Here is a 27,358-nt window from a genome sequence, read left to right as displayed (position 1 = left end):
GTGTTGTCCAAGCCACTCACCTTATTGTACTCATCCCTGCAAAGAGATGCTAGCAAAACAGAAGTAGCTTGGGCATTCTTATGAATTTGCTCATTTATAAAAACGGGATTGTCAGTACTATCAAAATGCATTCCATTTTCAACAATCTCCCAGATACTAGGATGGAGGGAAAATAAATGACTACGCATTTTATGGCTCCAGAAAGAGTAGTCTTCTCCATCGAAGTGTGGAGGTTTCCCAAGAGGAATTGATAACAAATGAGCATTCGAATTGTACGGAATACGGGAATAATCAAATGCATAGTTTTGATTAACCGTTTTCTTCTTTGACGAGTCATCGTCGTCGTCCCTTGGTGAAGAAGAAGATGCATCGCTGTCGTAGTAGATGATCTTCTTGATGCGTCTCTTCTTCTTCCCGTCTCTCTTCTTGTGACTCGAGCCTGAGTCAGTAGGCTTGTCGTCTCTTGGCTCATTGAAGAGAGACTCCTTCTCCTTGTCGTTAATCACCATCCCCTTACCCTCTGGATCCATCTCTTCGGGCGGTTAGTCCCTTAAGTGAAGAGTACGACTCTGATACCAATTGAGAGCACCTAGAGGGGGGTGAATAGGTGATCCTATAAAATTAAACACTAAATAGCCACAAACTTTATTGTAAAGGAGTTAGTATAATCAAGTGGCTATGAAACACGCTCGTGCGAACAAAGCAATCACAAGGAGCAACACACGAGACACGTGATTTTTATCCCGTGGTTCGGCCAACACTTGCCTATTTCCACATTGTGGTGTCCTAATGGACGAGGGTTGCACTCAACCCCTTTCAAGTGATCCAATGATCAACTTGAATACCACGACTTTCTTCCTTATAGTCTTTCTCCCGTTTTGCAAGGAATCTCCACAAATTGGAGTCTCTCGCCCTTACAGTGATGACCACAAAAGAAGCACAGAAGTAAGGGAGGGAAAAGCAACACACACAAGATTCAATCCGCAGCATACACACGCAACAAGTGAAGACTTGAGCTCAAATGACAACACGGGGAGTTCACAACTCGAATGGAGCTCAAATCACTAACACGATGAATCAAATGCGTGGGAGCGGAGTCTGGATGTCTTAGTATGCTTAGAGAATGCTTGGGTGTCTCCTCCATGCGCCTAGGTGTCTTTTTTATAGTCCCAAGGCAGCTAGGAGCCGTTGGAGATCAACATGGAAGCCTATCTTTGCCTTCTGTCAAGTGGCGCACCGGACAGTCCGGTGTACCATCGGACAGCCACTATAGCTTGTCCGGTGCACGATTTCCTTCCAAATCAGGCAAAGTCGACCGTTGCTCCCGTGGTCAGATGGCGCACCGGACAGTCCGGTGCACCCAGCCGACCGTTGGAGCAGCCACGTGTCGCGCGTTGATCGCGCGGATGACAGTTGGCGCGGGTGCCATTGGCTCACTGGACAGTCCGGTGAATTATAGCCACATCGCCCCGTTCCTTTCCCGAGAGCGACGAGTTCGCCGCGGATGACTCACCGGACAGTCCGGTACACCACCGGACATTCCGGTGAATTATAGCCGTACGACTCCGTCGATTCCCGAGAGTAGCTAGTTCACCGGAGACCAGCCTGGGGCACCGGACACTGTCTGGTGCACCACCGGACAGTCCGGTGTGCTAGGCCCGAGCAGATACTTGGCTGTTTTCACAACCAAGTCTTTTCCAATGCTTTTCTTTTTTTGTTGGTCCTGTTTCTAGCACTTAGACAAACATATTAGTACACAAAATAATATATTAAGTCTAGAAACATACCTTACACTTTGATTTGCACTCTCCATACATTTTACATATAGGTACTCAAATAATGTGTTGGACATATAATCACCAAAATACTTTTAGAAATTGCTCTAGGTCACATTTCCCTTTCAGTAGTATAGATTTTTGGAAACGTTTTAGCAAAAGCAGTTGCTCCACAAACCTCTTGCCTTCGAGCTCCGGCAGCGTCACACCAGGGTTCAAGGCTCAAGGCAAGAGTTTGCCCGTGCACCAACCTAATCCTCCCCCCAAACGTTCGCTCCGAGGTCGCGAGGATGCGCGACATTTTGTGGTGCGGGAGCGCGGATGGGGACAGCAAGCGGCGATTGTTAAATGATGATGTGCTTCCATCGCGCCATCGGTGCATCCTGTTACTATCTAGCGTCTGCCTGAACCTTCCCCTCTGATCAGTGTAAGCTCGCGACGGCGGTGGAGCTCCGCGTGCAGGCATGGCTCGGAGCGCGCGCCGCCCACCAGAGACAAGCTAGACGGAATTCCGCAGCCGCACCCAATGCACTAGATGTAAGTTCTCCACTAAACTTTTGTTCATCCAGTTAAGCGTGACATACAACAACTTCTTAGTTGACTTTCAGTGCATGCACACTTTATATGGAGACATAGAGTAACTACCAAACCATCGTTTCCCCCAATTCAGTTATGTCCTGCATTTGCAGTAAACTATAGTACATTGCATCACACTAGTTTTCTGAATCTTCTTAATCTAAGAGCTAGAGTACTACGGAAGGAAGCACCATCCCTCGTAAACCCTGGCTATGTGGTTTTGGCGCGTACTTTTCATATATAGATATGTTGTGTGGCAATCAACTTTTGTATGTTTCACCATCTTGGATTCATTCTCTTGTCGCCATTCAATTGTTTGTTGTTCCACTGAAGCCATGAGATTGTCCTGAGTACTCCTTTATGAGCTTGGAGAATTCAGAGGTCTCGTTCTCCAGTAATTTTGTGGGTGTGTCATATTCTATAACTCTTCCTGCTCATCACAATAATTCATTAAAGCACACATGTATTAGTAACTCAGCAGCTACGTCCAGGGCAACATTATAGAGAACTGGTGCTTCAATCACGTGACTGTAACACCCGGTTTTAAAGGACAAAGCCGGGTGCATCTCATACATGCGCCAAGAAGACAACATATATAATAACAGAGTGTATAGAGATAAATGTCATAATACATCAGAGTATTTATTACATAGCGGAAGTCTTATTACAAAATAAAGATAAATATAAAACGAACTAAGGATCGTCGGCGCCAATGTCGACTGAGAAACGCCACCTAGATCAGATCAAACTCCTCGCCTTGTGGCTCCTCCTGAACCACCTGCTCTTCTCCTGTGGGGGGGGTGTGAGACAGCAAGGGTGAGCTCACACATGATCATCGCTCAACAAGTTGTGGGGAATAATGTGACATGAACTCACCAAAGGTGGGAGCTCATGTGAAGTGTAAGGCTGATCAATGATAGGGGTTAAAGCTGAGCATTGCTTTTAAGTAGTTGGTCAAAATTTTATTAGCAGTTACTAAGTGTAAGTAAATACCAAACCTTAAATAAAGTAATTGAACAAATTAATAATAAGCCCATGCATATGCAAATGACAAAATTGAATTTAAGTTCCATAATTTAAACATCAGAGAGTCCTGAGCTGCTCATGACCGTGAGCTCGGCTAGTATACCAGTTTTACACTCTGCAGAGGTTGTACCCTTTACCCACAAGTCATGTTACCCATCTGCCAAGGGGTCATGAATCCCATACACCTCTACCTAGGAAGCGCGGCAGGGCAACACTACGAGGCCTTTACAAAGTTCCACTAGCTTCCGAAAACCCGCTACAGTTTATGGGAAGATCCAGTACAGGGTTCCTGGCTGACCGCCATCGCAGCAAAATCAACCAGGGACCTCCCCGCACTGACCTCTCCCCTACTGCCCTTGCCCCTTTCGGGTAAGGTAGTCTTCCACTAGCTTTCCTAGTTAATCAGCCAAGGGCGTCCCATTAAACCCTTGTGGTGGCACGTGGTTCTCAAGTTAAGCTCTATGTTCCAATTAACATTAATGATAACAACATGAACATAAACAGAATAACAACAAGAATTGGAACATAGAGGTGATAAATGATTATCCCAAAACCATATAAAGCAATAGCAAACTACCCAAGTGATTCAGGGGTAAACAAGGTAATGAGATAAACAATCTAGGGTGACCTATTGGGTCCCATCAAAATTAACCTATGCATGGATAAGTGATATTAAAGAACATTATTGGGTAAAAAGTGATCAAGGGCACAACTTGCCTTCAATGAGCTCCTGCTCAGCTACTTCAACCTGCTGCTCACCAGGATCCTCAGCAACGGGTTCTTCTACTCGCCACAATACAAACAAGCACAGTGCATATAGAGAAATTAACATTACACCAAACATATAAATAAAATACACAGTAATAATCTACATATTAAAATAAAAACCTAGGAACTGGAATCATAATTTTCTGAGTTATAGATTTTAAGTTATGCATTTTCAAAGGTTTTATGTGTTTAAAATAGGATTAAGTGATAAATAAATTTCTTACTGTTTTCATGACAAAACAGAGGTTCTAAGTGATAGAGAATAAAATTATAAAATTTTAGGAACTGGAATGAAGTGATTTGGAGTTAGTATGAATTTTCTATGAATTATTGAAGTTCTAGCATATATTTTTGTATTAAAAACCTATTTTCCAATTTAATTATTCCATTTTAAACAGCTCTGGACTGGGCCTTCATTTCTGAGAACCGCAGGGGCCCAGGCGCAAAAGATCCTACGACTCAGAATACTATGCAGTAGAACGGCGGGTTCTATTTCCAAAAAGTCCAGGGTCTCATAAGCAAAACGCCAGAGCGAAAGGGTATCGCTTAATATCGGCCGCCCGATCTCCTATCGACCGCTAGGATTAGATGTATCCCAAACCGAAACGGTACGCAATCATAACCGTCCGATCGACGACCGACGACGCGGATTTAAAATCCACCAACTCGCCCCGGATTCGCCCGATCGAGATCAAACGGCCCAGGTCAACCCAGCGAATTGGTACGCGCAGATCCGATCTAGACCGCACGTTTCTAATCCGACGTCCAGGCACCTTCCCCCCCCTGACCCGACAGTGCCCCGGTGATGGAGCACAGCTCCCCGCGGCGGCGGAGCTCGCCGTTGAATCCCTCCCAGCGATTCTGGGCGCTAAATCCAAATTGAAATGCGCTAAACGTTGGTAGGAACTTGGGGAATATGGGGAAGGTCTGCATACCGATGATGACGCAGAGTAGGGAACTGGCCGCGGAAAGCCAAGATCCACGGCGGCTCTGATGCACCGGCGATCAATTTCCCCGGCGTCCCGAGTCTTCCGCGCCCGAGGAGGGGGTGTGCGCGATTTCCGCCCGGCTACGAACCCGTCGAGGCCCTTCACGCCGACTGACCGCCAACCACACTGGATTTTAGGTGCGGCGGCGCGAACACCCGCACCCTCGATGGTTCTGGTGGCGGCGGCGAGTATGTGGCGGCGGTTTTAGCTCGCTAGCGAGGGGAGACAGGGAAGAGGGGAGAACAACCATGGTACCCGAGCTTTTATCCTTGCGCCATCGGTCAAGAAGGAACGCGATTTGGCCGGAATTCCAGCCGCGGCGGCGATTTCGCGTAATGGTTACAGGGGAGAAGAACGTGCCGACAAGAGGGGCCCACAAGCCAGTGAAAGGGAAGGGGAGACGAGCGCGGCACAAGGGCTGGCATGCGGGGCCCAGACGTCGGCGCCTGGAATCCAGTAGGGCCGAGAGGAGGAAGGGACGAAGTGGGCCAAAATTGGGTTCCGAGGCCCAGTTAAGACTCCTTCCCTTTTTCTTTTTTTTTCTTTTTATGTTTCCATTTTCCTATTTTGTCTTATTTTGAATTCCAAATTCAAAACCTCCATTTAAGTTCGATTTTGTGGGACATTTGTACTCAGACTAATTATCAATTTGATCACACCAAGTGTGCTGAAGTTATTTAATTATGATTTTATTTGTATTATATAAAATCTTCATTTCCTTCCTCTTTTCTAAATTCTAGAGTGCAATTAGGGTTAGAACTAATTCTTTCTTTTATGTATTCTTATCATCATTACCACTGTGTACAAATGCGCAAACCAATAAACACCAGCATGATGCATGTATTGTTTGAGTGTCTTTTGTTAATTATTTATTTGTTTAAATGTGATTTTCACATGAAATGATGAATATAGGTAACACACATATATGTAAGGGAAAACTCTTTCTCCTTTTACACTTTCCTACAATTTGAGTATTACAAATCCTACCCCCCTTAAAAATAATCTCGTCCTCGAGATTTAGGAAGAACTAGAGAAAAGGTGGGGAAAATCTATACGAAGCTCTTCTTCTCTTTCCCAGGTTGCTTCATCTTCACCGTGGTGACTCCATTGCACTTTGCACATCTTTATCACCTTATTCCTTGTAACTCGAGTCAATGTATCCAAAATCTTGATCGGGTACTCCGTGTAAGTCAAATCACCCTGAACACTAAGCTCTTCCATTGGTAACTGTTCCTCAGGGACACGGAGACACTTCTTGAGCTGAGATACGTGGAACACATTATGCACATCCGATAGAGTAGCAGGTAACTCGAGTTGGTATGCCATCTCCCCAACTCGCCTAAAGATCAAGAATGGTCCAATATAACGAGGGGACAATTTGCCCATAACTTTGAATCTCCTCATTCCCCGAAGTGGTGACACCTTGAGGTACACATGATCTCCTTCTTCAAATTCCAGTGGTCTCCTTCTATTATCAGCATAGCTCTTTTGCCTGGTTTGAGCCACCCTCAAGTTCTCTCGAATTATACGAACTTGTTCTTCTGCTTCTTGAATCAATTCAGGACCAAAGAACTGTCTCTCTCCAGTCTGATCCCAATACAAAGGAGTCCTGCACTTCCTCCCATATAAAGCTTCAAAAGGTGACATCTTCAGACTGGCTTGATAGCTATTGTTATATGAGAATTCAGCATAAGGTAGACTTTTATCCCAACTTCCTCCATGCTGAAGGGCACATGCTCTCAACATATCTTCCAACACTTGATTTGTCCTTTCAGTCTGTCCATCAGTCTGAGGGTGATAAGCCGTACTAAAATTCAACTTTGTACTCATATTCTCATGAAAGCTTCTCCAAAATCTTGAGGTAAACTGCGAACCTCGATCAGACACGATCTTCTTTGGTACTCCATGTAAACACACAATCCGAGCCATATATAACTCTGCTAGCTGAGAACCTTTATAAGTAGTCCTCACAGGAATAAAGTGAGCCACTTTAGTCAATCTATCCACAATCACCCATATTGCATCATATCCTTTCTGGGTGCGAGGCAATCCAGTAATGAAATCCATACCAATCTCTTCCCACTTCCACTCGGGTATCTTAAGTGGGTGCAATAGTCCAGCTGGCCTCTGGTGTTCAGCCTTAACTCTTTGACATACATCGCACATAGCCACATGTGCAGCTACATCTCTTTTCAATCCATACCACCAATACTTCCGTTTCAAATCCTGATACATCTTGGTACTACCAGGATGAATAGAGTAATCCGAGTCATGGGCCTCTTTCAATAGAGTCTCTCGAAGGCTTTTAATGTCAGGAACACACATCCTGTCCTTGAACCATACAGTGCCCTGTTCATCTTCCGTAAATTCCGGTACTCGACCTTCAGTAATCAGATCCTTAATCTCTTTTATTTTAGCATCACCAATTTGTCCTTTGCGGATCTCTTGCTCCAAAGTAGGTTCCACATCAATAGTAACTCCTTCAGTATGAGCAACTATCCCCAGGTTAAGTCTTCTGAAGTCCTCAACAATCTCATCGGGTAGCTGGGCAACAACAGCTGAATGAACATGCTCCTTGCGACTCAAGGCATCTGCAACCAAGTTTGCCTTGCCCGGGTGATAGTGAATCTCCAAATCATAATCCTTAATAAGCTCCAACCAACGGCGTTGCCTAAGGTTGAGATCCTTCTGGGTGAATATATACTTCAAGCTCTTATGGTCCGTGTATACTTGGCACTTAGTTCCCATGATGTAGTGTCTCCAAATCTTAAGCGCATGCACAACGGCTGCCAATTCCAAGTCATGAGTAGGGTAGTTCAATTCATGCTTGCGTAACTGACGAGAAGCATAAGCGATCACATGTCCTTCTTGCATGAGCACACATCCTAAGCCTTGGCCACATGCATCGCAATAGATATCAAATCCTTTCTGTAGGTCTGGCATAACCAATACTGGTGGCGACATCAACCTCTTCTTCAATAGATCAAAGCTGTCTTGGCACTTCTCGTCCCACTTAAATTCTTTTCCCTTCTCCAAAAGTGAAGTCATAGGCTTAGCAATCTTAGAAAATCCTTCAATAAATCTCCGATAATAGCCTGCTAATCCCAAGAAACTCCGAATCTCAGTAACTGTAGTGGGTGCTCTCCACTCCATTATCTCCTTAACTTTAGCAGGATCCACTGAAATTCCTCCATTAGAAATAATATGTCCAAGAAATGGCACCTCGCCAATCCAAAACTCGCACTTGCTGAACTTGGCATATAGTTGATTATCTCGTAGCTTCTGTAGCACCATCCTCAGATGTTCCTCGTGATCACTATCACTCTGAGAATAAATAAGAATATTGTCGATGAATACCACGACGAATCTGTCCAAATACTCCATAAACACCTTGTTCATCAAGTTCATAAAATAAGCTGGTGCATTGGTTAATCCAAATGACATAACAGTAAACTCATATAATCCATATCTCGTCAAGAAAGCTGTCTTAGGAATATCCGATGGTCTAATCCTCATCTGATGGTAACCCGATCGGAGATCAATCTTCGAAAATACTCTAGCACCTCGCATCTGATCAAATAAATCCTCAATACGGGGCAACGGATACTTGTTCTTCACTGTAACATCATTAAGAGATCTATAATCCACACACATCCGCTGCGATCCATCCTTCTTCTGTACAAACAAGACCGGTGCTCCCCAAGGTGAGGAACTCGGACGAATGTACCCAGCCTCTTGTAACTCAGTTAACTGCTTCTTAAGTTCCTTTAGTTCTTCTACGGACATCCTATATGGCCGTTTAGAAATAGGGGCGGTTCCAGGTAAGAGGTCAATAACAAACTCAACTTCTCTCTCAGGTGGCATCCCTGGTAACTCCTCTGGAAAGACATCCGGAAAATCTCTAACCACCCGGATGTTGTCACCAGCAAACTCCTCAGGTATAAAGAACATTGCACGCATGGGTGAGGAGGTTACTGCAATATTAACTTGAAACCTTTCTCCTTTAGTGGTAGTGAGTTCTACGGTACCTCTACCACATGCTATAACGGCCTTTGCCTTCCTTAACCATGACATACCAAGGATCAAATCTATACCGCTTGACTCCAATATTATAGCAGTGGCTCCAAATTCTCTACCCATAATGGTTAATGTCAATCTACGTGTCATTTGATTCGCCTCAACATGCCCTTTAGGTGTAATTACTATCATGGGTTTTCTCATATTTAGCAGTGGTATTTCATTTGCGTTGGCATATCTAGCAGACATGAATGAATGTGTAGCACCAGAATCAAATAATATTGTTGCAGGAATTGCATTAACATAAAACATACCAATTACGAGGTCCCCTCCATCCGGAGTAGCATCAACGCTGACTTGATTAACCTTGGCGATAGAATATCCCTTGCTAGAACCTGGTGTTTGCTGCCTGTTCTGAACTGGTGTAGTAGCAATCCTCTGTGGGCAGACATTTGCATAATGACCAATCTTCCCACACTTGAAACATTGAGTGCCCGGACTCTGTCCTGAAAACTTCGTCGGGGTGCCAGTGGGAGTAGCCTGTCGAGGGGGTGTCCTCAGTGGTGACTGCTGAACTGGGCGTGGTCCTCCGGGTCGAGTCGGTGTACCCTGTGGTGAGCTATAGCGAGGACGAACAATGCTGCTTCCTTGTCCTTGAGATATTGCCTTTCTCTTCAAATCTCCCAGCTGAACACGCTTGTGTTCAATAGCAAGTGCCTTATCCAACAGTCTCTGAAATGATGGAAATGTGTGTGCCACTAGAGCATACTGCAGGGGTTCATTAAGTCCTTCAATAAAATGCTCTTGCTTCCTCTCGTCTTCAGCAACTTCTTCAGGGGCATATCTGGATAACTGAATAAACTTGTCGCGGTACTCGCTGACTGACATACTTCCTTGCTTCAGCGACAGAAATTCCTTCTTCTTGATCTTTATCATCCCAGCTGGAATATGGTAGTTCCTGAATTGTGTACAGAACTCTGCCCAGGTAATAGTATCCGCAGCATCATGGGCAGCAGTATAAGAATCCCACCAGTCAGCAGCAGGACCAGTCAGACGTCCAGAAGCATATAAAACCTTCTCCCGGTCCGTGCACTGTGCAATATTCAGCATCTTTTCAACGGATTTCAGCCAATCATCCGCGTCCAGTGGATCAGGTGAGCTTGCAAATGTAGGTGGCTTATGACTCATGAATTCCCGATGCTTATCACGGGGTGGAACTGGTGGTGGTGGTGGAGGCAATGGCACTTGTTGCTGTTGTTGCTGTTGCATTTGTTGTTGCAGTTGCTGTTGTTGCGCCCTCCTTTCTTGGCGTATCTCATCTCTCTCCTGGCGCAGCTCCTGGCGTATATCTTCTCTTTCCTGACGCATCTCTTGGCGTTCTTGCTGCATCTGGGCACGCATATCAGCCATGGTATCCGCCATTTGCTGCATCACCGCCATCTGAGCAGCAACCAGTGGGTCAACTCCGCCTGGTGGAGGATTGGGGGGATTCATCTCTGCAGGCTGTGGCTGGGGTTGTCTGTATATCCTCCGAGTATGTCGATTAGGAGGCAAATCAATTCCACCACCCCGCCTGGTATTGACCATCTGAGTTAGATACTTATGGTAAGAAAATAGTAGCCAAGGCAGTAATTACAATCATGTTTATTTGGGGGATTTATTAGCTAAGTAGATTAGTGTGTCACCTACTAAAGCTAATACAATACCTTATAGTGGTACATGCTAAGATGTCCATCTATACTATTTCAATCAATCAAAGAAGCAAATCAGGCATTGATCATCAGAACAATCAACCAACATTTTTAATAGAGAAAATAGTTTTAATTTTGTCTTAGGCTTCCTATCTCTTAAAAATGTCATAGGGGTAGGGATTCCAAGGTGTGAAATCCGTCGTGTCTTGGAGTAGAAAAGGTAAGAATGATCAGAGTAGAACAGTAGAAGGTGAGACAGGATCAAGATAAGTGTAGAAAGAATCAGAGTAAGGTGAGTGTAGAATGAATCAGAATGAGATAAGTAGGTAAGGGTTTGTCCAGTCTATCTAGGTTTCGTCCTACAGTCAACATTTCCTCTGATACCACTTCTGTAACACCCGGTTTTAAAGGACAAAGCCGGGTGCATCTCATACATGCGCCAAGAAGACAACATATATAATAACAGAGTGTATAGAGATAAATGTCATAATACATCAGAGTATTTATTACATAGCGGAAGTCTTATTACAAAATAAAGATAAATATAAAACGAACTAAGGATCGTCGGCGCCAATGTCGACTGAGAAACGCCACCTAGATCAGATCAAACTCCTCGCCTTGTGGCTCCTCCTGAACCACCTGCTCTTCTCCTGTGGGGGGGGGGTGTGAGACAGCAAGGGTGAGCTCACACATGATCATCGCTCAACAAGTTGTGGGGAATAATGTGACATGAACTCACCAAAGGTGGGAGCTCATGTGAAGTGTAAGGCTGATCAATGATAGGGGTTAAAGCTGAGCATTGCTTTTAAGTAGTTGGTCAAAATTTTATTAGCAGTTACTAAGTGTAAGTAAATACCAAACCTTAAATAAAGTAATTGAACAAATTAATAATAAGCCCATGCATATGCAAATGACAAAATTGAATTTAAGTTCCATAATTTAAACATCAGAGAGTCCTGAGCTGCTCATGACCGTGAGCTCGGCTAGTATACCAGTTTTACACTCTGCAGAGGTTGTACCCTTTACCCACAAGTCATGTTACCCATCTGCCAAGGGGTCATGAATCCCATACACCTCTACCTAGGAAGCGCGGCAGGGCAACACTACGAGGCCTTTACAAAGTTCCACTAGCTTCCGAAAACCCGCTACAGTTTATGGGAAGATCCAGTACAGGGTTCCTGGCTGACCGCCATCGCAGCAAAATCAACCAGGGACCTCCCCGCACTGACCTCTCCCCTACTGCCCTTGCCCCTTTCGGGTAAGGTAGTCTTCCACTAGCTTTCCTAGTTAATCAGCCAAGGGCGTCCCATTAAACCCTTGTGGTGGCACGTGGTTCTCAAGTTAAGCTCTATGTTCCAATTAACATTAATGATAACAACATGAACATAAACAGAATAACAACAAGAATTGGAACATAGAGGTGATAAATGATTATCCCAAAACCATATAAAGCAATAGCAAACTACCCAAGTGATTCAGGGGTAAACAAGGTAATGAGATAAACAATCTAGGGTGACCTATTGGGTCCCATCAAAATTAACCTATGCATGGATAAGTGATATTAAAGAACATTATTGGGTAAAAAGTGATCAAGGGCACAACTTGCCTTCAATGAGCTCCTGCTCAGCTACTTCAACCTGCTGCTCACCAGGATCCTCAGCAACGGGTTCTTCTACTCGCCACAATACAAACAAGCACAGTGCATATAGAGAAATTAACATTACACCAAACATATAAATAAAATACACAGTAATAATCTACATATTAAAATAAAAACCTAGGAACTGGAATCATAATTTTCTGAGTTATAGATTTTAAGTTATGCATTTTCAAAGGTTTTATGTGTTTAAAATAGGATTAAGTGATAAATAAATTTCTTACTGTTTTCATGACAAAACAGAGGTTCTAAGTGATAGAGAATAAAATTATAAAATTTTAGGAACTGGAATGAAGTGATTTGGAGTTAGTATGAATTTTCTATGAATTATTGAAGTTCTAGCATATATTTTTGTATTAAAAACCTATTTTCCAATTTAATTATTCCATTTTAAACAGCTCTGGACTGGGCCTTCATTTCTGAGAACCGCAGGGGCCCAGGCGCAAAAGATCCTACGACTCAGAATACTATGCAGTAGAACGGCGGGTTCTATTTCCAAAAAGTCCAGGGTCTCATAAGCAAAACGCCAGAGCGAAAGGGTATCGCTTAATATCGGCCGCCCGATCTCCTATCGACCGCTAGGATTAGATGTATCCCAAACCGAAACGGTACGCAATCATAACCGTCCGATCGACGACCGACGACGCGGATTTAAAATCCACCAACTCGCCCCGGATTCGCCCGATCGAGATCAAACGGCCCAGGTCAACCCAGCGAATTGGTACGCGCAGATCCGATCTAGACCGCACGTTTCTAATCCGACGTCCAGGCACCTTCCCCCCCTGACCCGACAGTGCCCCGGTGATGGAGCACAGCTCCCCGCGGCGGCGGAGCTCGCCGTTGAATCCCTCCCAGCGATTCTGGGCGCTAAATCCAAATTGAAATGCGCTAAACGTTGGTAGGAACTTGGGGAATATGGGGAAGGTCTGCATACCGATGATGACGCAGAGTAGGGAACTGGCCGCGGAAAGCCAAGATCCACGGCGGCTCTGATGCACCGGCGATCAATTTCCCCGGCGTCCCGAGTCTTCCGCGCCCGAGGAGGGGGTGTGCGCGATTTCCGCCCGGCTACGAACCCGTCGAGGCCCTTCACGCCGACTGACCGCCAACCACACTGGATTTTAGGTGCGGCGGCGCGAACACCCGCACCCTCGATGGTTCTGGTGGCGGCGGCGAGTATGTGGCGGCGGTTTTAGCTCGCTAGCGAGGGGAGACAGGGAAGAGGGGAGAACAACCATGGTACCCGAGCTTTTATCCTTGCGCCATCGGTCAAGAAGGAACGCGATTTGGCCGGAATTCCAGCCGCCGCGGCGATTTCGCGTAATGGTTACAGGGGAGAAGAACGTGCCGACAAGAGGGGCCCACAAGCCAGTGAAAGGGAAGGGGAGACGAGCGCGGCACAAGGGCTGGCATGCGGGGCCCAGACGTCGGCGCCTGGAATCCAGTAGGGCCGAGAGGAGGAAGGGACGAAGTGGGCCAAAATTGGGTTCCGAGGCCCAGTTAAGACTCCTTCCCTTTTTCTTTTTTTTCTTTTTATGTTTCCATTTTCCTATTTTGTCTTATTTTGAATTCCAAATTCAAAACCTCCATTTAAGTTCGATTTTGTGGGACATTTGTACTCAGACTAATTATCAATTTGATCACACCAAGTGTGCTGAAGTTATTTAATTATGATTTTATTTGTATTATATAAAATCTTCATTTCCTTCCTCTTTTCTAAATTCTAGAGTGCAATTAGGGTTAGAACTAATTCTTTCTTTTATGTATTCTTATCATCATTACCACTGTGTACAAATGCACAAACCAATAAACACCAGCATGATGCATGTATTGTTTGAGTGTCTTTTGTTAATTATTTATTTGTTTAAATGTGATTTTCACATGAAATGATGAATATAGGTAACACACATATATGTAAGGGAAAACTCTTTCTCCTTTTACACTTTCCTACAATTTGAGTATTACAGTGACCTACCTTCACTGAAAACAAGAATGAGATCACTGTCAATTACGGTGTGGATTCTGTGAGCTATTGTCAATACTGTGCATTTCCTGAATTCCTCGCGGATTGTTTTTTGGATAATGGCATCAGTGGAGGAGTCAACTGAAGCAGTTGCCTCATCAAGAACAAGAACATTGCTTCGCTTTAGAAGAACCCTTCCGAGGCAAAATAATTGCCTCTGTCCAACACTCCAGTTTTCCCCATTCTCTACAACTGCAAGAAATATCTCATAATCTCAGTGAAAGTATCATTATGAAAGGGCTATAGTATCAACCAGTGAAATTTGGATTTTTACATTTGGTTGTGCTCAGAAGAATGCATTACCTATAGAGTCCAGTTTCTTTGGGTTTCGCCGAACTATATCACCAAGCTGGCATTTATCCAAGATCTATTCAAAAGAAGGGAAAAATGATTCCTGATCATATGCTTCAAGAACAAAAACCATTTTTCTCTAGGCGTCATGATTTTATAACATTATGTATTTTCTCATTTACATATTAAGTTTTGATGAGATTACAATTTTATACAAAAATTGCATCATGATTTTACCGTTTTGGATTATGAGAGAACTCTGAAGCATAGCTTTGCATCTACAGTCTGTAAAATAGGTGCACTTCTACATGTGGTTTTCTACTTTTTCTGGAGCCACATTTAAAGCCTTCATAGTGCATAATCATTGGGCTTGGCAATTTAGCCATGAATGTTGTTACCAAAATTTATTCACAAAAAAATTGTCGTCCATAACTTGTTTTCTAGTGATGTGGAACATTATGTGTGAGCCATAATGACTATTGCTACAAAGATTTAGACTCTCTATTTGACATCTTAAATAAGGGATTCTTTTATAATGGTATTTGTAGTTTATTAAATTACCTCCCACACGCGATGATCAGGGTACTCATTCAGGGGGTCCAGATTCCCTCTAACTGTTCCCTCAAACATCGTTGGATCCTGTGGAATGATGCTTAGTCTTCCCCTTAAATCATGCAGCCCTATTTTCAAGATGTCAACATTGTCGATTTCGATTGTTCCTCCTCTGGGTTCAACGATCCTAAAAAGTGCTTGGATAAAAGTTGACTTTCCGCTACCAGTACGTCCTACAATCCCCACTTTTTTCCTTCCTGGAATTGTGCATGATATGTTTCTCAAAATTGATGGGAGATGCTCCACATATCGAACCTACAAAAGCAAACAACAACATTAGATTCTGCAATTGAGAAAGTGCATATATCAGGGTTAATGAAATCAGAAGTTTCCTTCTAAAAAAGAACTTCCATTCTTATGTGCCATGTCTTATCATAGAGAAATAACAGCTAATTGTATGCTTCACAGTATCTATATCTGCCATTTTTGTCTTATATTTCATTTTTTGCAATATGTAGCACTGCACCTTTTGTTTATGTAATCGATAAAACCATATTTTGTGCACGAGAAAGCATGAGCATTCTGCTTTATTTTTCTCTCATATTTAAAACATGGTATTATTATCCTCTTTGGTAAAATATACTGCAAAATATTAATTCAGCAGTTTCTTGAGATGAATTCTACTTTGCAGCACTTTCTGCAAGTTGTTTAACCTTTGACTTAGCAAACAATTATTCAATTTTAGACATTAGTTTTGGGTTTGTTGACTAAAACTGTACACACGCACACTTGATTGTTACACCTATAGTATTGAGTCGGAGCTCAGTATAACGTTACAATTTACACATACCTCCAAGGAACTTATATGGATAGTTCCGGCATCTGGCCAGCTGTTTGGTGGGCGGTAGTGGTTAACTATGATAGGAGCCTCGGTAGGGATCCTCGAGTACTGCATTATTCTTTCTACTGATATCATTTTGTTTTCTGTGTTGCAAATGTTCCAAATTATGGATGCCAGCTGTGAGTTGAGGTTCAACGCATAAGTAACCGCAAGTCCAGCAATACCTGTATATATAATTATATTAGTTTGGTAATAATCATAATTAAGATAGCTTGAGGCTTCTGTAATCATCCATGACTCTATTTGCATATAGATCTTACTTGGATTTATAAAACCTTCAGGGAGGCTCACTAGCAGAGTCAAAGAAAAGGCAAAGACAAAGTTGGATAGAATGTTTAGCCTGAAAGAAAGCCACTCCATTGAAGAAATGTTATGGAACCATGGTCTGGAATGGTTGTCAATAAGACCAATGTTTGCTTTTCTAAAACGATCTTTTTGTGCATATGCTCTAATACTTGATGCTCCTGCTAGTGATTCTGCAAAATGATGTAGGATTGGAGCCCTTTGAATTTGTGATAAACGAGCCAACTCTCTCGCTGTCGGTATGTCATGTACGGTAAGCCGTACACAAGGCGCAGGCGCGCTCACGACATCCGGCGGGCAGCGGAGCGCGCCAACAGTGCAGCAGCGCCGCAGATGGCAGGCACTCAAGTTTAGGAAAGCAGCAGCCACCTATGGCAAGGGATAAATAGGAAAGTACCAATTTGGCTCTTATGGCAAGGAATAAGTAGGAAAGTAGCAATTTAGCACTTATGGCAAGGAATAAGTAGGAAAGTAGTATTTTGGCAGGGAAGATAATTAGGGAGCTTGCTCCATTTGTGTGGCCGCCGGCCCTATATATCCCCAAGTGCGCAGCACTGTTGAGGGCAATAAAATATCAAGTCATCTCCCACCTCTCTCTCTCAAGCCTGCGGTTAGGAGGAATACTCCTACCGGAGAAGACGGCCGAAGGCTACGAGTTACGTAGCCGAGGCCCGGCGAGTCAAGGGTTCGACGCTCTTGACAGCTTGGTATCCCGAGTCCGGAGATCCTTGCCTCACCCAGTCCCGCCCACCGATCCACTAACCACACCACCATCCCCGACCACGCCCACCAGCGGTTCGCCATCCTCCATCCACATGGCCGAGCCCACTTTAGCTGACGTCATCGAGATGATGAAGGCCATGCAGGCCGACATCACCAGGCTGAAGGAGAAATCCGACTCCTCCTCCGCAAGCGGCGCCCAGCCCGAGCGTCATCGCGACATCGATCGCCCGCCAAGGTTCCAGAAATGGGACTTTCCGCGGTTTGATGGCAAGACCGATCCCCTCCTCTTCATCAACAAATGTGAGTCGTATTTTCGCCAGCAGCGTACAATGGTGGAGGAGCAAGTGTGGATGGCCTCGTATAACCTCGAGGGCATCGCACAGCACTGGTACATACAACTACAGGAGGACGAGGGCACCCCGTCCTGGAGCAGATTCAGGGAACTGCTCAACCTGCGCTTCGGGCCAGCCCTCCGTTCAGCGCCGTTCTTCGAGCTCACCGAGTGTCGACGCACCGGCACGGTCGAGGAGTACTCCAACCGATTCCAGGAGCTCCTACCCCGTGCTGGCAGGATGACGGAGGAGCAACGCGTCCAACTCTACACCGGCGGCCTGCTGCCTCCGCTCAGCCACGCAGTGCGGATACTCAACCCCGGCAACCTCAACACTGCTATGAGCCTAGCGCGGCAGGTGGAGCAGATGGAGCTCGCCAAGATCCTGGCACCAGCCAAGACAGGGCCGCGCGGCATCCTGCCGCCGCCACCTCCGCGGCCAGCGACGCAGGCGCTCCCGGCGCCACAGGCGCCCTTGGCGCTGCCAGCGCCGCCACTGGGAGATGGTGGATCGGCGCCGCCAAGGACTGTGTTTTAATTGTAACGAGAAATATTCTTGTGGCCACAACCGTTTTTGCAGGCGCATTTTCTTCTTGGATGGCGTCGAAATTGAGGAGGCCGAGGCGGAAACGGGTGCCGCGGAGACCGACGCTCCCTGTTTCTCCCTCCAGGCCGTGGCGGGGGTCGCGCCAGGGGACACCATGCAGATCGCCGTCACCCTCGGTTCAGTCTCCCTGGTGGCACTGCTCGACTCGGGAAGCACCCACAATTTTATATCCGCAGCGGCGGCGCACCAGTCGGGCATCCCCATCCAGCGCCGACCCCGCCTCACGGCCATGGTGGCCAATGGCGAGCGGATCACCTGCGCGGGCGTCCTTCGCAATGCGCCGCTCCACGTCAAGGGCGAACTCTACCCGGCTGACCTCTTCGTCATGCCATTGGCCGGGTACGACGTTGTCCTCGGCACACGATGGCTTGGTGCGTTGGGGCCAATCGTGTGGAACCTCGCCAATCGCCGCATGACGTTCCAGCGCCAGGGGCGCTCCATCTCCTGGACGGGCACGCCCAGCCCCAAGGAGCCGACGCTGCGTGCCACCAACGGGACGGACGCCCTACTGGAGGCTCTTCTCGCCTCGTTCGGGGGGCTCTTCGCAGCTCCGATGGGTTTGCCCCCCAAGCGCGCCCACGACCATCGCATTCTCCTCAAGCCCGATGCGTCACCGGTGGCTGTCCGGCCGTACCGCTACCCGGCTGCACACAAGGACGAGCTGGAGCGGCAGTGCAACACCATGATTGACCAGGGGATCGTGCGTCGCAGCGACTCCCCATTCTCATCGCCCGTGCTCCTGGTCAAGAAGCCCGATGGCTCGTGGCGCTTCTGCGTCGACTACAGGGCCCTCAACGCCCTCACCATCAAAGACGCGTTCCCCATCCCGGTCGTGGAGGAGCTTCTCGACGAGCTCCACGGCGCCAAATTCTTCACCAAACTGGATCTACGGTCGGGCTATCACCAGGTCCGGATGCGGCCAGAAGACGTGCACAAGACCGCGTTCCGCACACACGATGGCTTATACGAGTTCCTCGTGATGGCATTCGGGCTCTGCAACGCCCCAGCCACGTTCCAGGCACTGATGAATGATGTGCTCCGGCCCTTCCTCCGACGGTTCGTCCTGGTATTCTTTGATGACATCCTCATTTACAGCAGCACGTGGGCCGATCACCTCCGCCATCTACGGGCCGTCCTCGACGAGCTACAACGCCATCAGCTGTTCATCAAGCGTTCGAAGTGTTCTTTCGGAGCAACATCTGTCGCCTACCTCGGCCACATCATCTCGGCCGCAGGGGTGGCCATGGACCCGGCCAAGGTGGCTGCCATTCACGACTGGCCGCCGCCGCGCTCGGTCCGGGCCGTTCGAGGGTTCCTCGGCCTCACCGGGTACTACCGCCGCTTCGTCCACAACTACGGCACGGTGGCTGCCCCCTTAACGGCCCTCCTCAAAAAGGATGGCTTCGTCTGGGATGACGCGGCCATGGCTGCCTTTACGGCGCTCAAGGCAGCCGTGTCGTCCGCTCCTGTCCTCGCCATGCCAGATTTCGGCAAGCGGTTCGTGGTGGAGTGCGATGCATCCTCCACAGGCTTCGGTGGGGTGCTCGTCCAGGAGGGACACCCGGTCGCGTTCTTCAGCCGACCTATTGCACCCCGCCACCGCGACCTCGCCGCCTACGAGCGCGAACTTATCGGCTTGGTCCAGGCTGTCCGGCACTGGCGGCCGTACCTATGGGGACGACACTTCATTGTCAAGACGGACCACTTCAGTCTCAAGTATCTCCTCGACCAGAGGTTGGCCACGATTCCCCAACACCATTGGGTGGGCAAACTTCTGGGATTCGACTTTACGGTCGAATACCGCTCGGGCGCCACGAACACCGTCGCCGACGCACTATCCAGGAGGGACCCCGACGAGGGCACGCTGATGGCCATTTCAGCACCCCGTTTCGACTTCGTCGAGCGCCTGCGCCAGGCACAGGCTACGGATCCGGCTCTCGTCGCCCTCTACGAAGAGATCCGCGCCGGCACGCGCGCTGCACCATGGTCCATCATCGGTGGGATGGTCGCCATGGAGGGGCGCCTCTATATCCCAGCCACTTCACCCCTATTACGGGAGATCGTGGCCGCTGTACATGATGACGGCCACGAGGGCGTCCACCGCACCCTGCATCGACTACGGCGCGACTTTCATTTTCCCAACATGCGTCGTATTGTGCAGGAATTCGTCAGGGCGTGCGGCACATGCCAAACATACAAGTCAGATCACCTACGTCCAGCTGGTCTCCTACAGCCCCTGCCGATCCCCAATGGGGTGTGGTCGGACATCGGCATCGACTTCATCGAAGCTCTGCCCCGCGTGCAAGGCAAGACGGTCATTCTCACTGTCGTCGACCGTTTCAGCAAGTACTGCCACTTCATCCCACTGGCGCACCCATACACGGCGGAGTCGGTGGCGCAAGCATTCTGCGCCGAGGTGGTGAGGCTGCACGGCATCCCGCAGTCCATCGTATCGGACCGAGACCCCGTCTTCACGTCGGCCTTCTGGAGGGAGCTAATGGCCCTGACTGGAACCAAGTTGTTCATGTCCTCCGCCTTCCATCCGCAAACCGACGGCCAGTCGGAGGCAGCCAACCGCGTCATCATGATGTACCTTCGCTGCTTCACCGGCGATCGACCCCGATAGTGGCTCCGGTGGCTTCCATGGGCGGAGTACACCTACAACACCGCCTACCAGTCCTCACTCCGCGAGACACCTTTCCGGGTGGTCTACGGCCGCGACCCACCGACCATCCGGTCCTACGAGCCGGGTGACGCACGCGTGCCCGCGGTGGCACAGGAGATGGAGGAACGGGCTGCCTTCCTCGACGACGTTCGCTACCGTCTCCATCAGGCGCAAGAATCCCAGAAATGCGCCTACGATCAGCATCACAGGCAGGTCGTCTACAATGTCGGTGACTGGGCCCTTCTTCGTCTCCGTCAACGACCATCGGCATCCCTGCCACGTTCCACCACGGGCAAGTTGAAGCCCCGCTACGTCGGCCCCTACCGTGTCAAGGAGATCATCAACGAGGCGGTCGTACGCCTACAGCTTCCATCCGACGCCAAAATCCACGACGTCTTCCATGTGGGCATCCTCAAGAAGTTCGTTGGGGCGCCACCAACGGAACCACCTGCGCTACCGGCCACACTCAACGGCGCAGTGGTGTCCACACCTTCCCGTGTCCTGGCGGGTCGCCTGGCTCGCGGCATTCGGCAAGTTCTGGTACAGTGGCACGGTGAACCAGTGTCGTCTGCGACCTGGGAGGATTTTGAGGATTTCAGGGCAAGCTTCCCCGCTTTCCAGCTCGAGGACGAGCTGACTTTCGAGGCCGGGAGAGATGTCATGTACGGTAAGCCGTACACAAGGCGCAGGCGCGCTCGCGACATCCGGCGGGCAGCGGAGCGCGCCAACAGTGCAGCAGCGCCGCAGATGGCAGGCACTCAAGTTTAGGAAAGCAGCAGCCACCTATGGCAAGGGATAAATAGGAAAGTACCAATTTGGCTCTTATGGCAAGGAATAAGTAGGAAAGTAGCAATTTAGCACTTATGGCAAGGAATAAGTAGGAAAGTAGTATTTTGGCAGGGAAGATAATTAGGGAGCTTGCTCCATTTGTGTGGCCGCCGGCCCTATATATCCCCAAGTGCGCAGCACTGTTGAGGGCAATAAAATATCAAGTCATCTCCCACCTCTCTCTCTCAAGCCTGCGGTTAGGAGGAATACTCCTACCGGAGAAGACGGCCGAAGGCTACGAGTTACGTAGCCGAGGCCCGGCGAGTCAAGGGTTCGACGCTCTTGACACGGTATGTAGTAGCGCTGCACACATACAAAACATAACATGTTCAACATTTTTTGAAATGGGTCCATCAAATAAAAGGAATCTACTAGTGAATCTTCTAGAATTCACGGTGCAAAAAAGTAATAGGAAAGGGCTAATTATAAAACAGAAGATCATTTTTAAGAGTTCATACTTGACATAGGAAACAGACCACCGTCACCGGAACAAAGATAGCAAAAACTGGCCATGCAACTTGTGACATAACACCAATGGTCCCCAGAATTTGTATGATTGAAAACACACACCAGCCTAGCTTGTTTGCTATTTCCAAATCTAGAACACTTTGGTCATTAGAGGCCTGATCCATTCAAAAAAATAATAATTAGTTTAATGGTGTATAAGCATGTGACAGATGATGAGAATGGTCATAAAGTTAAATAAGCACTAACCCTGTTTAAAATTCTACCAGTAGGTGTGGAATCAAAGAAGGACATTGGGGCATGCAGGATGCAGTGGAGCATGTCCTTGAAGAACTTTTCTGATGTTAGTAGACCAATTAGTGACACAAGCAAGGACCGAGACAAAACACACAGGGCACTTCCCATAGATAGTGCTATGTATACAGAGAAGAGGAGGCCTAATCCAACGGTTGGAGTGGTTGCAGTTGTAGGAGGTGATGCCCATGCCATCCAATAGTTGCTGGCTACCTGAAATATTTGAAAGAACGATTGTGCAGCTATTGTTACTGGCACTAAGGCTCCACCATGAACTGCCCTCAGGTAGGTCCAATAAACCTTCTTGCCAATGCCTCCCTTTTCCCGTTCTTCTTCTTGTGTTAACCTCCCCTTGTCACTGATGTCTTGTGAGACATCATGTGTAGACTCTTGTTTTGTTATGCCCTGAAGTTGGTCATCTATTTCATTTTCCGTATCGAACTCATCCTCACTGTCTGCTGATTTTTTGTTGTCTGGCGGTATTCTGCTGGAACACTCAACATTTATAACAGATTCAAGAGCCTGGCTATGCGCACCTGCTATAGCTTCAAACCCTATGTTTTGTTGAAGAAGTTCATTGAATTTCCCTTTCTGCACGATTTTACCATCTTGCATCACCTGTTAATTTGAATTCAAACGGTTAGTTACTTGGCAATTTTGATCTTTGGAATATAGATACGATGGGTTAAACCAAAAGTATTTTTTGATACTTACCAGTATAAGGTCTGCGGCAGGAAGGAATTCGACTTGGTGGGTCACATACAACACTGTTTTATCTTTAAGAATTCCCATTACACAATCCTGTAGAATGAAATTATTTTGTTTGATTAGGATATGAACCAATTACTTTCTCTTCTGAATCAGCAATGAGCCTCAGACAGTCAAATTATCACATTACTAGTAAAAAGTTGAAGTAATTTGTGCATTTGAACAGACCTTGAAAAGCTGGCTTCCAGTATGGGCATCTACTGCACTGAAAGGATCATCAAAGAGGTAAATATCTGCATCCTCATACACCGACCTTGCAATCTGAATTCGCTGTTTCTGTCCACCACTCATGTTGATTCCCCTTTCACCGATCTCAGTCAAATCACCATTTGCAAACAACTCAAGATCTTTTGTCAATGCACATGATTGTATGATTTTTTTGTACTTTTCCTCGTCATGTGTGTTTCCAAATAGAATGTTTTCCCTAATGTTCCCAGACAAGATCCAGGCAGTTTGAGGAACATATGCTTTACGGCCACTGACCCTGACAGTCCCATCTAGTTTTGGCATCTCCCCAAGTATGCATGATAATAGACTGGATTTTCCAGAACCGACCATTCCACAGATAGCCACTTTCATCCCTCTCTTTACCTTTAACTCTACATCTGTCAGAGTTGGAGAAGTTGTCTCAAGTTCCCAACTGAATATTCCATGATCAATCTTCACATCAAAGTCTGTGTCATTTCTTGGTACTTGTGTAACTGCATCACATTTCAATTCTTCTTCCTCAAGGTATTTTGCCACTCTATCAGCTGAAACTTTTCCCTGAGCAAACACTGAAAGTAAGTCAGGAAGTGTGAAAATTAGATCTTGTAGCATGCGGAATGTCGCAAGAGCTGACAAAACAGTTCCAGCTGTCAGAGGAACCCCCAGCAGTATCCATGAGCCAAATGTTATGGAGGAAATGAATGCAGGTGACCCCCAAAATATGAATGTTGTTAGAGCCGACAACCTCACAGATCTCCATAGCCAATTGTACTCCTCACCGCGTAAAGTTTTTAGCTTATGAAGGTACTTCATATCCCATGCTTGAAGTTTTAGTATTTTCATGCTTCTAAGAACTTCTGTTGTTGCCTTCATTCTATTGTCTTTGGCAACCATGATCTTGGCTTGCAACCTCTTTTGCATTTTGGTTAGTGGAATATTACAAGCCATTATTGCCAGTGTTGCCGCTAAACCAGCCCAGGCCCCGACCCCTAAGTTTGTATGAAGGATATAGACAGCTAGAGAAAGCTGAATGGGTAGCATCCAGATGTAGTTTATATACCATATAACATCAGTTATCCTTTGTATATCTACACTCATGTAGTTTATGATCTCTCCACTTGTATGCTTCTGCCTTGAACTGCAGGATAAGTGAAGACCCTTTTGATAGATGTGGGATATCAAAGCAGCTCGCAACCGCATGCCAAGCTGTCGAGCTCCAAAAATCCACTGCCTCTGTGATATGGTCTCCACAACTTTGGCACTTAGAAAAGCAACTGCGAGAATATAACCTCTTTTCAATCCATATTGCCTCTGTCCTCCAAGGAATTTCACCAAATCATTAATCAGTGAGGGTCCAACATAGGATGCGCTGGCACTTAAAACTGCAAATCCTGCGTTGATAATTGCTTTCCGTCTTATAAATATAAACATTGCTCTATAGATCGATGAAGTACTTAAACCATAACTGTGTTCAACATCATCTATGACATTTTTAAATGAATCAGACAGAAACTCAGCAGCATCTTTTCCATCAACATCTGGCACCGCATTCTTCTCTAGAGGTTTCTTGTATCCAATAGAAAACACAGGGTTCATCCAAGAGAAGGTGACAAGTTCAAGAATATTTGCTTTTCCATATGGACATGTTCGTTTGGCTTCTGCCTGCTGTCCCACAGATGGATTCAATAGTGGCTCTGTTACACTGCTGTCTGTGAATGTGATTCCTGTTTTTCCTCCAGCTGAAATCGCAAACAGGTAAATGCAAACAACAAGCATGAACATATCAATCCATTCTTTAAATCCTATATCGCCATGGGTTGCCAAAATTGACCTGAGATCAATTACAACAGTGGTAGCTGATTGTAGGAAGTTAAATATCCACCAGGACCGAATTACCATTGGAAGTTTTGCAGAATTTGTTTTCTGAAAACTGAATACTAGTAGTGACAATATTATCCACGATAGCACCTGCAAACCTTCACAAAGAATAAAGGGTGGATACTTGCAGTCACTTATTCTTTCATGTAACTGTAGAAATACTGCCCTCAGGACATGACTGCCTAGTATAAGCAGACAACAAGCTATGCAAGCTTTATATGAGATACCCAGCTTTATAGCAATAATCTTATGTTCCTGATGTTGTTTATTGCTTTCAGGAGCTGCACCCTTTAGCCTCTGTATCCAGCATCTAAATTTCCTGAACAGAAATTGAGCCAATATACTCATGATGAATATCAACTCTATCAGTGCAAAAGTGCCCATCCAGAAGCAAGGTGAGTATATCTCTTGCCATTCTTCCATATGGTGCAATATAGTAGAATCTGTAATGAGTTGCAAATTTCATGTCAAAAACCAATGGAGGAATACATTGTTGAGAAATCAATCTTATCATGTGGGAACATAAGAGCTAGCAGCTACAATTATGTCATGGGTCCTGAAGGAAAGTAGAATCAAACATGTTCTTGTAAGGACTGAATTTTAACTATTTCTTCCAAAGTTATCTAAAACTATAGATAAACTTCTAACCATAACCATGGGGAGATTGGCCTAGCATATAAACTTTTAGGAAAAAGAACAATAATTAACACCAAACATTATCATCATGTTTGGGGCGGAGTTCATCTTTGAGTCGGAGTACTCATCTGTTGTTTCAATTAAGGTGTTGTTCGTTTTTTAGGGAAAAAGCATAGGGCAATCCCGTACAGTAAACATTTTATTTAAAGGGTATAAGGAAACTGCACATAGAAGAGAAGAGGAGAGAGTTACAGAGAAGCAAGCCAACAAGATATTAAGGTATTGTTTGTGGTTTCAGAAGCACCATGTTACAGATCTTTTTGTTTGCTAGTTCAAGCTATAATTGGTTGTAGGATAATAGTTGGTCACGCACAGGATTACAGGTTCATTCTGTTTTACTCTTGCTGCTAGGAATGATTGGACAATGCATTTCCTTTCAGCTCTTTTTTCGAAACTTTCGTCCTTTAATTAGCTTCCCTTTAAAGTAGTGACATGGACCTCGAGTGCTCAAACCTTTCGCATGGACATGGTGTTCTCCCTTACTCACCCATGAACCAAAACTGGCTAACTACTAATATGCATGCGCTGGCAGAATCATATTCTGATTGCACTATAAATATTTAGTCGTTCACTATTCCTTTTGCAGCTACTGTATCTTGTAATGATATATGAGACTATAGGAGAAGTTATGTCTTTTAACTCCTCCTAGTGATAGAGGAAGATATGTCCTCGACCCCTGATAGTTTTCACAAACATTGCAGGGCGAAGGAAGCAGGAGGCAAAAGAAAGGGTGGGCAGACTAGAAAACTCACGTCGCGGTAGTGTGTAACTGACGCATGGAGTCGGAGGAGCGGAGCGAATTCAGACGTCTACACTTTGCATGCAGTGAAGTTGCAGGTCAGAATTGATTGATTTGATTGAACGAAGCCTGACTTAATGGGTCGTCGAGGAAGCCCCCCTGGATCAACAAGTGTTGCACCCTCCTGGGAAAGAGAGTAGACGGGCTCCCTCTCTCCATCGTTTCGCCAACGAGAGAGGGAGGGGCGGGACTGGAGGGAAGTGAGAGAGAGGCGGCGATGAGAACTGGTGACGATGGATAATATAGCGGAGAGGCGGAGACCGGAGCCTAGGTGCGTGACAAAGACGGCGACACACCCCTGACAGTTGCGCTTTGGGCATCTCATGGTGCGGCGGTGGTCGATCGCGTTCATGCACAACACGACAATTAATTTTTCGTACAGTGGGAAAAGTCCGGTCACGTAAGCATGCATTCATCATTCTTTGGTTGACCCCACAAGCAGCCTGACACGTGGTGGCGGCGTACCACATCGTCGCAAGAAGCGATCCACCCTTTTCTGTGTTGATTCAAATCTTCGACCTACCTTGG

At 46.4% G+C, this 27,358-nt stretch overlaps 1 protein-coding gene across 1 annotated transcript; it reads right to left on the bottom strand.

Moving 5' to 3' along the window:
- Positions 1-2,625: 2,625 nt before the first annotated feature.
- LOC103641937 (putative ABC transporter C family member 15) lies at positions 2,626-27,035 on the bottom strand. Its single transcript, XM_008665238.4, has 12 exons — positions 26,784-27,035; positions 23,419-25,778; positions 23,197-23,283; positions 22,438-23,100; positions 22,182-22,346; positions 22,018-22,026; positions 16,527-16,812; positions 16,216-16,430; positions 15,375-15,680; positions 14,826-14,889; positions 14,475-14,714; positions 2,626-2,781 (listed from the first exon to the last, which is right to left on the bottom strand). Exons 2-12 carry the CDS (start codon positions 25,756-25,758, stop codon positions 2,660-2,662), a joined length of 4,497 nt encoding a protein of 1,498 aa, XP_008663460.2. The 5' UTR covers positions 25,759-25,778; positions 26,784-27,035; the 3' UTR covers positions 2,626-2,659.
- Positions 27,036-27,358: the final 323 nt, after the last annotated feature.

This window comes from Zea mays, chromosome 10, assembly GCF_902167145.1.
Source record: "Zea mays cultivar B73 chromosome 10, Zm-B73-REFERENCE-NAM-5.0, whole genome shotgun sequence".
In the NCBI taxonomy this organism is placed as follows: Eukaryota; Viridiplantae; Streptophyta; class Magnoliopsida; order Poales; family Poaceae; genus Zea; species Zea mays.
The sequence above is the reverse complement of the archived record's forward strand: the minus strand, read 5'-3'. Positions and strand labels throughout refer to the sequence as shown.

Excerpts from the sequence above, each read along its gene's own strand:
- LOC103641937 (XM_008665238.4), bottom strand. The coding sequence starts at position 25,758 with ATGGAAGAATGGCAAGAGATATACTCACCTTGCTTCTGGATGGGCACT. Across the intron at positions 23,101-23,196 it reads CTGCCGCAGACCTTATACTG|GTGATGCAAGATGGTAAAAT; the intron begins GTAAGTATCAAA and ends TCAAATTAACAG. Across the intron at positions 16,431-16,526 it reads TGAAGGTTTTATAAATCCAA|GTATTGCTGGACTTGCGGTT; the intron begins GTAAGATCTATA and ends TTATATATACAG.